Source organism: Meleagris gallopavo, chromosome 30 (assembly GCF_000146605.3).
Source record: "Meleagris gallopavo isolate NT-WF06-2002-E0010 breed Aviagen turkey brand Nicholas breeding stock chromosome 30, Turkey_5.1, whole genome shotgun sequence".
Classification (NCBI taxonomy): domain Eukaryota; kingdom Metazoa; phylum Chordata; class Aves; order Galliformes; family Phasianidae; genus Meleagris; species Meleagris gallopavo.
The window spans coordinates 1,695,280-1,710,628 of NC_015040.2; the positions used below are offsets into that span (position 1 = coordinate 1,695,280).

Genomic DNA, 15,349 nt, shown 5'->3' on the forward strand with positions numbered 1-15,349 from the left:
TCATCCTTTCTTTCAAAGTCTGTGTAATTGGCTTCCCTTTGCTTTCTTTGTATGGGGAAGGTATTGATGCTCTTCAGTACATCCCTGGTCATGTTGGAAGAACTGAGAGCCAAGATCAAAAATTCAAATGATCCAGATGTTGAAAACTGCTTAAAAAATTAATCATTAACACTATGTCAGTCTTTATTTCTACCATTGCTCAGCTTTTAACGTGGTTTCTTCACTTCACAAAGCTTCTGGCAACAAGCCTTTTCCTTTCTTGCTTTGAAAAAGCTTTTACATCTCATTTCAAAGATAGGGAAGGGTTGTTGCCATTTCCCCCTCTACCTCTTCAGATTTCCCCTTCAGAAACAAATTAGAGGCAGGAAGAAAGGGAAAACTATTCCAAATGAACTCTTGGAATTATATGCAATCCGTTTTCAGGTGATGCATGTTTATTGTACCTGGAGGAAGGTGTTATAAAATTATTGTGTTATCTCTGAAGCTTGTGGCGAAGTAGTTTTGGTTTTGAATTTTAAAGCTGACACCTCTCATGAATGCAAAGAAAGGGAAAATTTAACCCCGCTTTAACTGCCCAGGATTCACTGTCCTTATTTTGCTGTGGTGAAAATTTAATGTTACAGTGAAGAAGATAAAACATATTATTAATAGAGCGGGATGAATGTCATAGTCATGAACTTAGAGGGTTCACATATTCCACTTCAAGGGTCTTATTTGATGTTAGAAGCACTTGAAAACAGTACATAAATCTCTACCAAGGGCTTTGTTTTTGTGCTAGACCACAGCACAGCCTACAAGCACAAAGCCGAAGGCTGTGCCATAAAGCCTCCTTTCCTAATGGGTTCCTGTGAACTCTAAAACAAGGCAGTTCCTCCCGTATGGGCAGAAGGGAGGAATCCACAAACATTTTTTTACCCCCCAAAATCATGGTCTGTTGGAGCTTTCTTAGGTCGCTGTGGTAGCAGTAGCTGTGGCCTTGCTTTCCGTTCCATGCAAAAACTCATATTATTTTTGTACTTGATGGTCATCATAAGTTGATCTGCAGTAGAGAATCCTCTAGAGAGAAAAGCTGATATGCAAAATAAAACGAAACCGCCATCCTGAATTCTGTGGAATTAACCAAATTTCCCCTTCTACATAAGCAGTGAGATGGCAGATATAAAATGCAAGTTAATAAGGCAGTATTTGTTGTAAAACCAAGTGACACTACATAGGCCAGAGATGTCTATCTATCTGGATGTTGCAAATCTGCCAAACCTCATTCTGCTGTTCATAATCTCTTGGCTATTTATATAAGCAACATAAAGTGTAGTTCTACTGAGGGAGTCATTACTGCTAGCAGACAAAAGGTAATGGTAAATGAATAGCAAAGAGTACACTGAAGATCTGTTTCTGAAGAGTGTTGGTAAAATTATTTGAAAAGTTCTGTCATTAAATAAATAAATAGTGGGATAAATAAATTCACAGTGGGATAAGCACCGTTTCCTCTCACCTTCCATGACTTTCGGTGGCCGTGACGTATCCTTACTTATCTGAAAAACAACAGGACGTAATTTTTCCTTAAAAGCCAAATTTGAAAAAAATTTCCTTGGATTTCTCACTCCTTTAAATTTCTCTCATCGTTTCCTCTGGTTTCTGGGTCTCTCCTCCACCTTCCGGCTCTGTTATCACGCAGTGTTGGTTTGACGTGTGCTTTTGCTTTGCTGCCATGTCGGTGTGGCTCAGATGGTTGGAGGAGAAGTGTCCCCACCATCGGTGCTTGGATTGAAGTGTCCCCACCATTGGTGCTTGGGAAGGTGAGGACTGCTCTAGTGCAGTTGGGGATCTCACAGAGCAAAGGACGAGTGGTGAGTACAGCAATCTGTGTCCAGTTGTGCGTGTAATAGTGCAAAGAACAACTCAAGGCATGGAAAAATGATGTTTTTCTACTGCTGATTTCTGTAAAAAAGCATTATAACCTGGGTGCTGATTTCTGCTGCTCTGGGTGGAATCTGGAATAGGTCATGCAGCATTTGTGGAGGTGCTCCTCAGTATAGCTTCAGACAGAACTCAACAGTAGCAATTCATTTCAAACCAGAAATATTATTTCTAGGACTGGAACAGGTGAATTTACGTAACCATTTCGCTTCAGTTACCCAGGAGTATGTATTCTGAATCTGATAAAGCACTGATAAGCACCAAGTTGCTTTGGGAACGGAGAAATTCAATGAGTTGGGACCGAAATAAGGAGTTTCGTCTTGAGAAGCAGTGGGTTTCTCACCAGTTCTGTGTGCGATAGAAACTCAGACAGATGCATGACTCTGCCTTGCAGCATCTTCAAAAGTTTCATTTATTTCCTGTGATAGCAGAGTGAAAGGGAAACCTCTGACAGAAAATCTTGATATTAACAGTTAATGAATGAGAGATGTGATCACATTCTGCAGTGGGTGCCCTTTGCACACACTTCAGAGAGCGCAGGAGGCCCGGCAGCCTTCAAGGCAAACGAGTAGAGATGGCTTCCTTCCTCTAAAAAGCAAAAGGAGTGTCTCTAGAGAGCATCAGATCCTGCGATGGAACCACTGCAGAAGAACAAAACGATGGGGGTGTTCCTGCCAGAAAGCAATGGGGATGGCACACGAGATGGCACAGAAATACCAGCTCCTCGCCATGCTCTGCTCCTGATCGGATACTTATTTTGTGAGGATGGTTTCTATTTCTCATTCTGAAACAGAAGGGTAAGCGCTGAGATGAGTTTTATTTAGGAGTGTTTTAAGGGGATGCTGCCATTGGTCCTCCATCCCGGAGGTGTTTGTGGTAGAGATGGAGCAGGAAAAGACAGGGAGAGCTCGGCTGTGGTTTGTTCACTCATAGCAAAGCTGTTTCTTAGGGCTGGGGTCTCGATGAGTGCACTGCTGGGTTAGCAGAGCCCTGTGGGGCTTTCTGTGTGCTGCATGCCTGTGTCTGCACGGCTCAGCAGCAGTTTTTTAACTGGAATTTCAGGAATATTTTGTAACTGCTGATGTGAGTGCACAAGGAACAGCAGAATGGGCGATCAAGCAGGTCTTGAAGGCTTTCCTGTCCAAAGAAAGTCTTTAGGGATGGGCTTTTTGAAACAGATGAGTGAAAAGATAAAGAAAAGAGTCAGGATTATCAGCTGTAGAAGGTGTTCTGTTCTGACAGCTGTTTGTTAGCGAATGGATTTTGAAACTTCGGGGCAGCACGTTGCTTTTAATAGGGTTTGTTTTGATTTCCCTCCTTAAGTATTGTTATTAACTGTGACAGTGGTGTCTTTGCAGTGTCTGCAGGGTGAGGGATTTTGTCATTCGCAAATGGTTGTGCACAGCCTTTCAAAAGAGGTTTTCACATGTCCTTGGTACTGACTTTGGGTGGTAATATCTAGGAAAGATGAGAGAGGTGTTGAATTGTTTCCTGGTGGTTCTCGACTTCTCATTTCCAAGGCTGAAAGCCACAGATTCTCAAAAATTAATGACAGCTTTACTGAAGGCAGCATTTCTGCCTTGTCTCACGAGAAGCTCGTAGCCTATGCTTTGCTTTAAGCACACACTCAGGCCTCATTGATTTCATAGCATATGATAGATAGCATAGATATCCTTTGCCACGGGGAGGAAGGGACTTACCTGTTGGTCTCATCCGCCTCTCATTTCTTCCTTTTGATGAGGCACCACCGTATCATCTGGGGTAACTTTCAGATAATGATGAGCTTATCTTCATGAATTGATCTTCACTTTTAAAGGAACTGTCATGACAGCATTTTTTTTGGTCAGGTTCTGTATGAGCCCAATGGAATTTTCCAACCCTGGGTAGGCAGAGCAAGGCAGAGCTGTGCATGCACTGTGAGCAGACGTCCACCTCCCGCGCCACCAACCAACGGTGGAACAAGATTTCTCCTACATCACACCAAGGGAAACACAGCTCCACCTTCTTGGTAGCACAAGAACAAAAGCTGCCACCTAAAATATGCACACACAAAAATTAACAACTTCATATCTGTCATCTATGCTCTTGCATGGCATAATCTTATGTCCTTTTGTTCTAGAAGCAATATCACTGGTCTGATATAGTAGGAGGTCTGGTCCTGCAAATTTGTGCATAGGTCTTGAATGTGCCACCAGGAATCAATTTGCATTAAAAAGTGTGGCCTGGCCATGCTAATTGATCTAATTGATCTTGTTGGAGTGAGTTAGCTTGGGGGGAACTCCTGCACAGTATCACTGCGTCCAAATGAAACAGCTCAGAGGTGACTGTGCTGCGCTGCATTGTGTGGTGCAGAAATGGTGAGAGACAATTCAGCTATTGTGACTTTAGATGTTCCTGGAGCAGGGTCTACCCAGTAGGGCTGGAACTGAAGGAATAAGACAAGTGAAAAATGTCTATAAAAAACCCAAGTTTATCCAGCATAATCTGCCAAAAATCCAATGCTTTCCACCCACACCATAAAATAATGCTGAGGAAGTAAATTGATTCTTTTTTTTTTTTTTAAAGTGATTTCGTCCCAGAGAAAAAGAATTATTTTTATGCACTATCCTACCTTGAGTCACAGGGTACAGGGGGAGGTGCCTTGGGAGCTGGATGGAGCAAACCACATGAAGGTTCTTTATCCATCAGCAGCACACACTGAGGGTTCTGCAGACCAAGAACTGCAAAACTCTGTAGTTTGCAAAGAATCATCAGCAACTTTGAGGTTTTAAGAGATTTTCAAAGCATTTCCAGTCTTACAGTCCACTGTCAACAAACGGTAAAATTTCGAGGTCGGTTTGCAATACCTGATTTGCTTTGAGGCTAGTTGCCGTGGGCAATGCAGCCTGCACAGTGCTTTGATCACAAGCACAGAGGAATTGAAAGAGGTTTGTACAACTTACAGTTGTAAGAACCTGCAGTTCTGCTGGTGAGGTTGGGGAGGTTCACGTCATTTTAAGTGTCTTGCACCCCAAGACTGAAAACTGCAATTCGACCCTAACAAAAACCCTGTTGTGATTAAGCCCCAAAGGCAACAATTTAATCTAGAATCTTAGCGCATTCAAAAAGCTGAATCTATCTTTCAGCCCCCTGAAAGTCAAGTCTTTCTGTACAGATTCAGAGGGCATGGACAGGTTTTAAAGGAAATCCTCACAGGGTCTTGCAATCTGGTTTTCAAACAAGAACCCAATGGAATGCAAAGCTGTGGTGGAAACCAGTCTTTAGAAAACCTGGTCCAAAAAGTCAACATGCTCCACTTTAAAGCTCTGTCTGAAAAGGCATCCCAACACGTTGACAGAGGCATCGCAACACGCTGGCAGCCTTACAGCAACATTTGGCAATGTGAGTCAACAATCTTTTGCGTGTTTTCAAAATAGATGTGCAGCAAATACGTGACTTTGGCAGATTCTTGTCGTTTCTGAGTCAATTCTGTTTTGAATGTAAGTTTAAAGCATTGCCAGCAAGACTGATTCTTCCATCAGTATGAACCACAGAAGCAGTTTTCCCGGAGTAATGTAGGTCCATAGGTTTTCTCCCTGTTTTTTTCCCTTCTTTCTGCTGTAGGATCATGCCATCTCCCATTGAAATACAAAGAGATTAATACATACTGCTCAGCAGCACCTGCTAACCGCTGCCTTAGCATGAATGTCAAATAGTCAAGAACTTGATTAGAATAATAGCCCTTCACCTTAAATAGGCCAGTAGGTTTAGAGAGCACTGTGAGATATTACCAAACCACAGACCGAGCAGCAGAGAGGACACAAGCATGTTTACTGAGGTGCTTAGCAGTGCTTGCACCGCATGATGTTCCTGCGAGAAGTTTGCAAAGGTTTCTGCTGTAAATCATACCGTGCTCGCTGGGGTTTGCTGCTACTATCTCATTTTATCAGGGCAAATTCTGAATAACTCCTGCGGGTTAGATACTGAAGTAAAGAGGAGCTTGAGATTAGTAGCTGAGATCTGATTTAGTTTAAGCTGGTATGATTGAGGAGTGTAAAAGTGGGTAAATCATAGTATGGCTGAGGTTGGAAGGGACCTTACAGATCATGGAGCTCCAACCTTCTGCCTCACTTCCATAAGCATTAAGCAAGCGTTGCTTGGCTCAACCTTTGTGCTGATTTAAACTCTTTCTGACTGTAGTGAAGTCAAACACCAGTGATGTCTCCGTGGATTGTCTCTTATGTAGATGGGTGCTGAACTGAGTACAGAAAGGAAGCTGGAAATGAAAGTTTGATCCAGAAATTGTCACTGGGGTGAAATGGAATAATAGAATAATGGAATAATATAATTGTGGGTTTTTTTTGTTGTTGTTTTTGTTTTTTTTTAAGTAGTTGGAAGCTTTCTTCTCTTTGTTCCCCCTAACATCTAATCTAAATCTTTTTGTTTAAAACCATTCTCCCTTGTCCATTTGAAAAGTCGGTCTCCCTCCTGAAAGCTTCTTTTTAGTACTGGAAGGCCACAGTGAGGTGAGGTCTCCTGGAGCCTTCTCTTTGCCAGTCTGTACAGCCCCAACCCTTAGCTTGTCCCTATAACAAAGGGACTCCAACCTTCTGAGCATCATTGTGACTTCCACTGGATCCACACCAACAGCTGCACGTCTTTCTTGTGCAGTGGATTAAAAAAATTTGCCTTCTTGTGTTCTTGATTAAAAAATAGCCCTCCTGGCTCTGTTTTAAAACAAGATCTAGCTCAAAAGTAGAACTGGTGTTTGTAGATATGAATTTGTGATGTAAGTAGGGGTGAAATGAGTGGATGTGAAGATTTAAGAAAAAGCCTTTAACATATAAAAGGAGAAGTGATATGAAAAGAGCTAACACTTGGATTTGTACATTAAAGATTAGTAAAGACCAAAACATAGACATTCACTTTATTAAAATGTTTGCATTGTAAATGATCCGGTTCATTCTCTGTTCTAATTCAAGACAAATATGTGACCTACTGCAGTGCTCAGTTTTACAGCTTCTATCACCCACTCACTGGAAATGTGGGGGCCCTGGGGAGTCTGATCTGCTGCCTGATAAGGTGGTGGCAACACTGCCCACAGCAGAGGTGTTGAAAGTAGACAATCTTCAAGATCCCTTCCAACCCAAGCCATTCCACGATTCAGTGATTTATGCCGTACTTGAATTCACCTAATATTTCATTATCCAAGAACAATTAGATGGAGTCAGCTCAAAGATCTGCCTGGTACAATCTTTTGTCCTATCTTTATTTGGTTCCCCTTTTGCTTTTGATGGTCACACTATCCCAAGGCAACAAAACTACAAATTTTAATGTTGCATTGCACGAAGACGTGCTTCCTTCTCTTTCTTCGTAAGCCACTGCCCAGTAACTCCAGTGCGTGTCCTTTATTCTTGAGAAATAATGTTAATCTTTTCGTATACAGAAATAAATCTATGCCTGTTCCAGTTGCCTTTTGCTGGCACTATTCTAATTTTATTGCATCCTTGGGAAGAAGAAGAACGTAACTTGATCACAAAAAAAAAAATAAAATAAAAAAAAATACAAACATTCACCATTGTTTGATGAGGCAGTGTGTTTTATTTAAAGAGAAGTGTGTATCACCTCGTACATCTGCAGTGAAGCAGTTCCTGTCAGATATATACTTTTGCTGGAGGGCTCTGTACAACCTGTTGGAAAGTATAATTCATCAAAGGCTGCTTAGGGTGGAGATAAGAGAAGAAGAGGTTGTTTGCTGGAAGAAAGAACTCAGTTTTTTTGTTACTTTTTTTGTTCTGTCTCATGCATACATCTTTTGGGTCCCTTTTATTTTATGTTCTTCCCAGCTACATTGACCAGAGTCTGTTGGTCACCACAATCTTGAAACTTCTTATAGGACGTCCTCATGACAGGCACTGGGAGCAAGAGGTGGACAAGGAGAAGACAAACTACTTTGCCTGATGCAGCTGATGAGTTTACACAGTGAAAAAGCCACCTGTTCATCTTTGACTCATTCAACAAAGAAGTCACGTCAAATACTAACTTGAAAAATTCCTGGTAAGTGATTAAGCCCTAAAACAATAGCATATTTCTGCCTTTTGACGCTGCCAGTAACCACAGGCACACTCACTTTGATGCTTTGAGCTCAGGAGTCAATTTAAACAAAAACCAGAGGAATTACCCCAAACATATTCACGCTAAAGGAGATTCTTTGTTTTGGTCTTTAGTTACCCTTGGAATCTTTGCATACTGTTTGAGATCTCAAAGAGTTACAGCTAAACTAAAACAATTTAATTACAAAATCACATTGACTGGGACAGTGTACTTTCCTGGAACTTGCCCTGATTTAAATCAGGAAAGAGTTCTGGTCACGCTGAACAAAGTCAGCCATCAAATAAATGTGGATTTGTCTGTAGATGCTTATTTGTCTATTTTGCAGATCTGCATTGTGCAGAAAGCAGAGTAGACAACAACCTGCCAACACTGGAGGTCTTTATAGCTGTAAAAATAAACAGCAGATATTTTGCATAGAGGGTGTCAGAGGGACCACATGCAGGTGCTGACTTCTAGACATCCCTACCTGATCAGCACAGCCCATTTGATTTCCTGGAGGATCCACATGTTTCAGGAAGCTTGCAGTTTAGAGGGAGATGCGTGGTGATAACTCTTTGTGGTTGTCCTACCAAAATCACAAACGTCATCAAATCCAGCTTTATAAAGTAAGACCAGTGGTTTTTAGGAGAATCCAGGACTGAGTAGATGTGTTTGAGTTGTAATCCTATTTCATCTGCTAAGGTATGTAACTAAAGTAAATCAGTTCTCTTCCCTTTGCCTTCTTTATCTGAGAAACAGAGGCAATGAGGCTTATCTCCTAAGCAAGGCAGTTTGAGATCAGTGGGAGATAAACAGTATGTGAAAGCAAGTTTTGTTATCCTGATTTAAGTCAGGCAAAGTGCTTGTAACTATGCACAGGGTTGGCAGAATGTCTCCTCTTTAACTCTTCTCAGTCAACTTTGGGTACTCTGTAGAGACATCAAGGTCAGGGGACAAGGTTTGAGGACCCCGATGGGGCTTTGAGTGTCTGTGTTCACTGCAGGGAGTGGGACCACATGGCCTTGAAGGTTCCCTTCCAACTCAAATGGTTCTGTGACTCTATGGTTCTATGATGGTCTTTGAGGTAACGTTGAGATTTGAAGACTTGGATGCATCAACTGTGTTCCTGGTGTGATTGCAGGAAAAAAAATCACATGGCTATCTTAATTAGTTCTTTTTTTTCCCCTTCATATTGTTTATTAATGTAACGATTAACAGCAGCTTCAGTGGTAACAGCTTTATGTCTCAATTCTGGCAGAACTGAGCTGCGTCAACAACCATGGACAACTTCATGGCACCGCTGAGCGCCATCGGCGACCTCACACTTCAGCACAGCAAAGCAAAGTTCCTTCACAGCAGAGTGAGCGGACCCTCCCGGCGCAAACGGGAGTTCATGCCGGACGAGAAGAAGGACAACATGTACTGGGAGAAGAGGCGCAAGAACAACGAGGCGGCCAAACGCTCGCGGGAGAAGAGGCGACTCAATGACTTCGCCATGGAGAGCCAGCTGGCCGCGCTCAGCGAGGAGAATGCCATCCTCAGGACGGAGCTGCTGGCCCTCAAACTGCGCTTTGGGCTCATCAGCCCCGATGCCAGCACCCACCAGGGCCGCTCCCTGCAGGACTTCCTGGGGATTTATTTCCGAGGGCACAAAGGGCCGTTCCCTGAAGCAGAGCCCTTTGCTGGGGATTCCTGCCTCTTCACAAAGAGCTTTGTGCCGAAGGTGCTGGAGCCGGCCGACTTTCCATGCAAAACCTTTAACCCATCTAGAAACTTCCTTGGCTGTGACTCAAAGCCAGTTCCTATGGACACATTTGGCCTTCACCAACCAAAGAAGCTTGATTCAGCCTTCAGATCCACAGTTTGCTCTCCTTTCCTCGATTACCACTGCCCAGACAAACATGCGTTCCATTTGTCTTTCCCAGGCAGTGCCTGCTTCTCATCCCCTTGTCCTGGTCTGGCAGAGGTGAGCAAGGAGAGCACCACAACTGTCTCAGATGAAGATGATGAGCAGCAAGTGCCCAAAACTTCTCCTCCACCCCCATGTAGCTTGCCTTCCCCATCAGAAGATCACACAAAGGGCCAAAGCTCTTCAGCTCTGCCTCACAAACTCCGGATTAAGACCAAAGCCCTCGGAGGACAGTGACCATGGATCCCTCTGTGGGAGCAGAGACAACCTCTATGGGAGCAGACGTGATATATTACAATGACACGAAGTGTTTGGAAGGAGGGGTGGGAGGGAAATGTTTTTAAAGAAGGAAGTAATTTTTTCTCTTTGGCATAAATGCTGAGGGAAGTTATAGGGCTGGGCTGCATCACTACAGCACAACTGCAGTTGGCCATGATGTCAGTCTTGCTGTGATGGACCTGTCAGACCCCATGGCTGCTGGTAAGCTTCAGTTTCACCTGGTTGCTCTACTTGCCAACCTAACAAAATCTTCATAGCATCACATAATGGGTTGGAGGGGACCTTAAAGATCATTTAGTTTCAAGATCCAGCCGTGGGCTGGGTGCCCCCCACCAGATCAGGCTGCTCAGGATCCCAACCAATCTTGAAGTGTGAAGGGACGAGGGGCAGGAAGAGGCAAAGAGGTGGTGCCCGCACCATGCAACACAATAGTGGCTCCACACCACTGCTACAGCTGCTGGGTGTGACCACCATCTTAATCCCTTTGCTTTGTCATCACCTCCATCTTCACAAACGGGGATGAAAATCTAATTGTTTAACACTGGAAATTGTGGATGGAAAGAGTTTCATACCCTCCAGCTGTCTGGAGCAAGAAAAAGGAATAGCAGTAAGAAGGCAGCAGATTCACACTGGCATGAACTGAGAGCAGAACCTGGTCCATTTCATCCTCACTTTGTTGTAATTTATCTTCAGAGGGAATGAACTCTTTTTCTCTTTGACTGTAGACAGCGTGGTCCATAAGATACATTTATTTCCATTTATTTTCATAACAGCTCTTTTGGAGGACTATTATTATTTTTTGTTTTACTGAAAAGTAAAACATATCTTCATCCTACTTCTTTCCTTGTAAATAAGGCATTTTCAGAAATGATACTTCCGTATTTGAAAATTGCTTTTATAAAACATTCTCTTAACTTCAGCTGAATTGTCCGATCCATTTTCTTATTTTGAAATTACTTACTTACAAAATAAAACCGCTACGTGGCACACTGTTCTCACTGAAATGTCTGTGGAATGAGGACAATTGTCAAGCATTTTTCTAGAAAGCATTTTATACATAATGAATAAATGCACCAATGAGAAAAGCGTAAAAGGAAAAACAATGATATGTGAAATGGGGTGTAAAAATCCCTCACATTGGCTCAGAACTGGGGGCCCTTATTGCTGGGAGAGGCTGGGAATGTTCAGCCTGGAAAAGAGGGGATTCAGCTGAGGGTGATCTGATCAATGTTTCTAAATGTCTGCATCACAGAATCACGGAATCACTAAGGTTGGAAAAGACCTCTCAGATCCCCAAGCCCAACCCCAGCCCATCCCACCATGCCCTCTGACCATGTTCCTCAGTGCCACATCTCCAACATCTCAAACATCTCCAGGGATGGTGACCCCACCACTTCCCTGACAGTCAGTGCCCATGCGTCACCACTCCTGAGAATAAGTTTTTCCTAATATCCAACCTGACCCTCTCCTGGTGCAACTTAAAGCCATTACCTCTCATCCTGTCACTGCAGGGAGGGTGCAAAGAAAGCAGCCAACCTCTTTTCAGTTGGAACACAGAGTTTCTTTCAAATCAAGAAGCACTCCTGTGCAGGTTCCAAAGCAATGGGTTGCCCAAGGAGGCTGTTGGGTCTCCTTTGGACACAACCTGGACACAATCCTGGGCACTCTGCTCTGGGTGTCCCTGCTGGAGCAGGGGATGGATCAGATGGAGCCAGAAGTCTCTGTCAACCCCAACCATCTGTTATCTTGTAATGTTAAACACATGCAGTGGGATCTGGATTGCAGAGGTGTGTCAGCACATTGTGCCCAATAAAAATCTGTTTCCAGAAGTAGTGTACAGTGTATTGGCCAGACTCTTTTGGGGAGCTGCCCCCTCTGGGAACAACTAGCAGGACAGATATCCCCAGAGGTAAGTCCTGCACAGAAGGAGCACAGGTAGCTGTGATGAAGGGCAAGAATGAACCAGGTTGTGGGGCACATACCTTTATGATCCCCCGACCCTTTTCCTTCTATCCTTGGCTGCATGCTCACAGCAGAGCCCACAGCTCTCCACTCAGAGTCCTGTAACTGATGCACAGCTGAAGTGCTGCTGGCAGGGCTGGCCCAGCATCAGCCCAGTGTTCTCTCTGTGCTCTGGTCAGTGTGAGGAGCTCAGGTCTTCTCACCTTCAGCCGCTGAGGTCAGAGCCCTGAGGTCGGCTGCAGAGCAGTGGACACAGTGCTACTGTGCCTTCTGGCATGGGGGGAAACCAGAGCGCTGCAAATGCTCTTCAGGTGCGAAACTTGACACAGTGATACTTGCAGATTAAAAGAAACCACAAGTGTGTTGATTTCCTGTACTATCCCCCCATCCTCTCTTCCGCCGAGAACGGCCCACAGCAAGAAAGTGGCTTTGGCATTACTTGGTTAAAGGAATCATCTCCCCCTGCTGCTGCATGGCTCCAAGCACCCCACACCCATCTCCTCTCAGCCACTTCCCACTGTTGCTTGCAGCCCCTTTTCCACTGTTTCTCCTCTTTGGGATTTGCTTCTTCTCCCCTCTGGGGCTGCAGGAGGAGAGAACATCCCCACTCCCTCCATTTCCCGTTTGCTGCCTTGTCCTGCTGGTACCCAAAGAGATCCAGCCCTCTCCATCGTTTATCCCATCCCCAAACTGCACATTTGACAATGTCCTCAAAGAAGAGCCATTATTGTACTAATTGTTTCAGATAATGAAAACTGCAGGGCTTGCCTGGAATGGAACCGGTCTATTCTGCTTCTACTCCAACATAGAAATTAATTCATCAACCAGGTTTTGATACAAGGTAATTTCATGTCGTTTTCAAGCTGGATAAACACAGAGATGAGATTTACAAAAGAAAGTAGCATTGAATGTGCCCGAAGAGGAGGCAAAGGAAATATTTCAGGTTTTCTGGACTTTGGGTGCGTAGGAAGGAGGCAGAGCACCCATCCGTTGCCTCCGCTTCATGCACCAGGGTTCAACTGGATCAGTTCCACAACAGCAAATTCGGAGCTGACTCAAAGTCTCTAAATTACAAAGCTTCGGAAATCGGAGCTGGAGATTACAGAGGGGCTTTATGGCTAAAATTGGGTGTGGATCCCAATTTTAAAATCGGGTTTGGGCAGCAAAGGAAAAGAAATAGTAAGTTTCTTGCAGGGTCTGTTACAAGTATTGTCCACCTGCCGTAAGAGATCACAGCCCCACAAACTTGCCATACCTCTTCAAAAATCTATTCAGGCTTTATTTGGGGAGGCGTAGGTGCTGTCGCCATGCATTTCAGGCAACATTTTTCACACCTTTGCAGTGGTAGATGGAGCGATGATTACAGAGCCTTCCCTTAAGAGCATGAGTTAATGATGACCTTTATCTTAGGACAAAAAACTGAATCATTATCGAGGTAGGAAAAGTTAGCGATGACTTCTGGAAACAAACTCAGCATTCAGAATTCATCACTGTCTGGCACACTGTGTAGCTCTGAGTGTGCCTGTATGGGCAACACCGTTTCAAAAATATATTTTTAATTTAATCTTGGTCGTATTTCTGTTATTATAAAAGAATCAGAAAGGAAAATTTGATAACATACAAAACTATGAGCGTTAGCCATCTGCAGAATGAGCTGCTCCCTGCTCTGTATCATGACCCCTGCCATGGGCAGCTCAGACTCAAACGTAAACTCCATCTCCCATCCCTATTCCGAACCCTTACCCCGATCCCAACCCCAGCTCCATCCAAGAGTATTCTTCTGACTTAATTCCATGTCAGTCCCAGGGAGTCATTTCTAAATAAGAGAACAAGTCCTTATATGGGAAAGAAAAAAATGGAGGTGTTGCTGGCGGGCATTTTCACCACCTGCAATGCCAGGTCATCTTGGCAGTGTTGGTGGCAGTAGCTTCAGTTGCAGCTGATTTGCAATCCTGAGGATTGCAGAGGGCTCAGTGCCTTTGTAACTGCTGGTCAGGGGCAGCTCAGTGCTTGGGGGCTGTTTGCAGGGTGAGGATGCTTGAGATTGATGGTGTTTGAATCCCATATTTCTCCAGTGCCTTCCTAGGGATGCTCTCACAATTGTGGTGAGTTTCTGGTTCTGGACACTGGGTTTAGAGCTGGGTTTTATTGTTTCCTGTTCAAAGGGATTGTGTGGCAATAGATTTCAGTGACCACAGTGCTTCTGTTCCTTATTTCTCGCTGGTCTTACCAGCCACACAAAAGCTGCTTCTGAAGTGAGCTGTGGGCTGTCCTCTAAGCTGCCTGGATTGCACCTCTATATTTTTCCTGCTGAAAAGCCTGCCTCAGGTAGGAATTGTCCTTATGCTCATATCTAGCTGTTCTCACCACCAGCAGATCTGACTCTGAAGGCAGGAAGGAAATAAAGCAGTGTTGGGATTTAGCTCCCTTTTGATGCAAAACACTTGAGAAGCCGCTGTGCAACTTCCCAATGCCAACAAATGTCCTTGATTGTGTGCAGTTGTGCTCGGATGAAGTGATAATTAAAGAGGCATCCTGTGTGTGCAGGGAATCTGTGTTTACTCTGCTCCCTCCCGGCTCCTATCTTTCTCTTATCAGCACCGCAGTCTTTCAAATGCGTGATCAAATACGCAGGAAAAGAAGAAAAAAGAGAAAAAGAAAGTACAACCCATACACTGCCCTGTGAATACAGTGTAATAAACGCAACTGACGAAGTGTGAATACACTAAGCTATTCATCTTTAGGCTGCCTTTCTGATACCAGTTCTTCTGAAGACCACAACCTTTCATTTCTCGCACATAGCTTTACTCATACCTGATAAGTGTGCTAAAACATCAGAAGGGACCGGGGAGGTTTGACAACTCCTCAACCTCAAAGAAACAAACTACTCAAACAGCAACACTCTAGGATGAATAAAGCTTGACTGACTCTATTTTTATTTATTTTAGTCTTAGCAGTTGTGCTGTGGAAGGGCTGGGTGCGGATAAATAAGCCATTAGCACAAACTTCTGCCCAAATTCAAGCTTCGTCCCAAACCCTCCTGGTTTGTCTCCCAGGACTGTATTTCCCAGCACCACTGCTTTCCTCCAGCTCTGCTGCCCAGAGCCACAGCAGTTCTGTAGTCTCTATTTCTGCTTCATTCTACCAAAAAATCTTTGCTCAGTGATAACTGTATCTATTAGCTTGGGAAACTCTCTCACAGAATGTCTT

At 43.9% G+C, this 15,349-nt stretch overlaps 1 protein-coding gene across 1 annotated transcript; it reads left to right on the plus strand.

The window, feature by feature from the left end:
- The first annotated feature begins 1,657 nt into the window (after window positions 1–1,657).
- On the plus strand, window positions 1,658–11,901 carry LOC104914673 (nuclear factor interleukin-3-regulated protein). The gene is made up of 3 exons (XM_019610028.2): window positions 1,658–2,714; window positions 7,793–7,953; window positions 9,248–11,901. Exon 3 carries the CDS (start codon window positions 9,269–9,271, stop codon window positions 10,133–10,135), a length of 867 nt encoding a protein of 288 aa, XP_019465573.1. The 5' UTR covers window positions 1,658–2,714; window positions 7,793–7,953; window positions 9,248–9,268; the 3' UTR covers window positions 10,136–11,901.
- Window positions 11,902–15,349: the final 3,448 nt, after the last annotated feature.

What these genes read in the sequence shown, in the direction of transcription:
- LOC104914673 (XM_019610028.2), top strand. Translation starts at nt 9,269, where the DNA reads ATGGACAACTTCATGGCACCGCTGAGCGCCATCGGCGACCTCACACTT.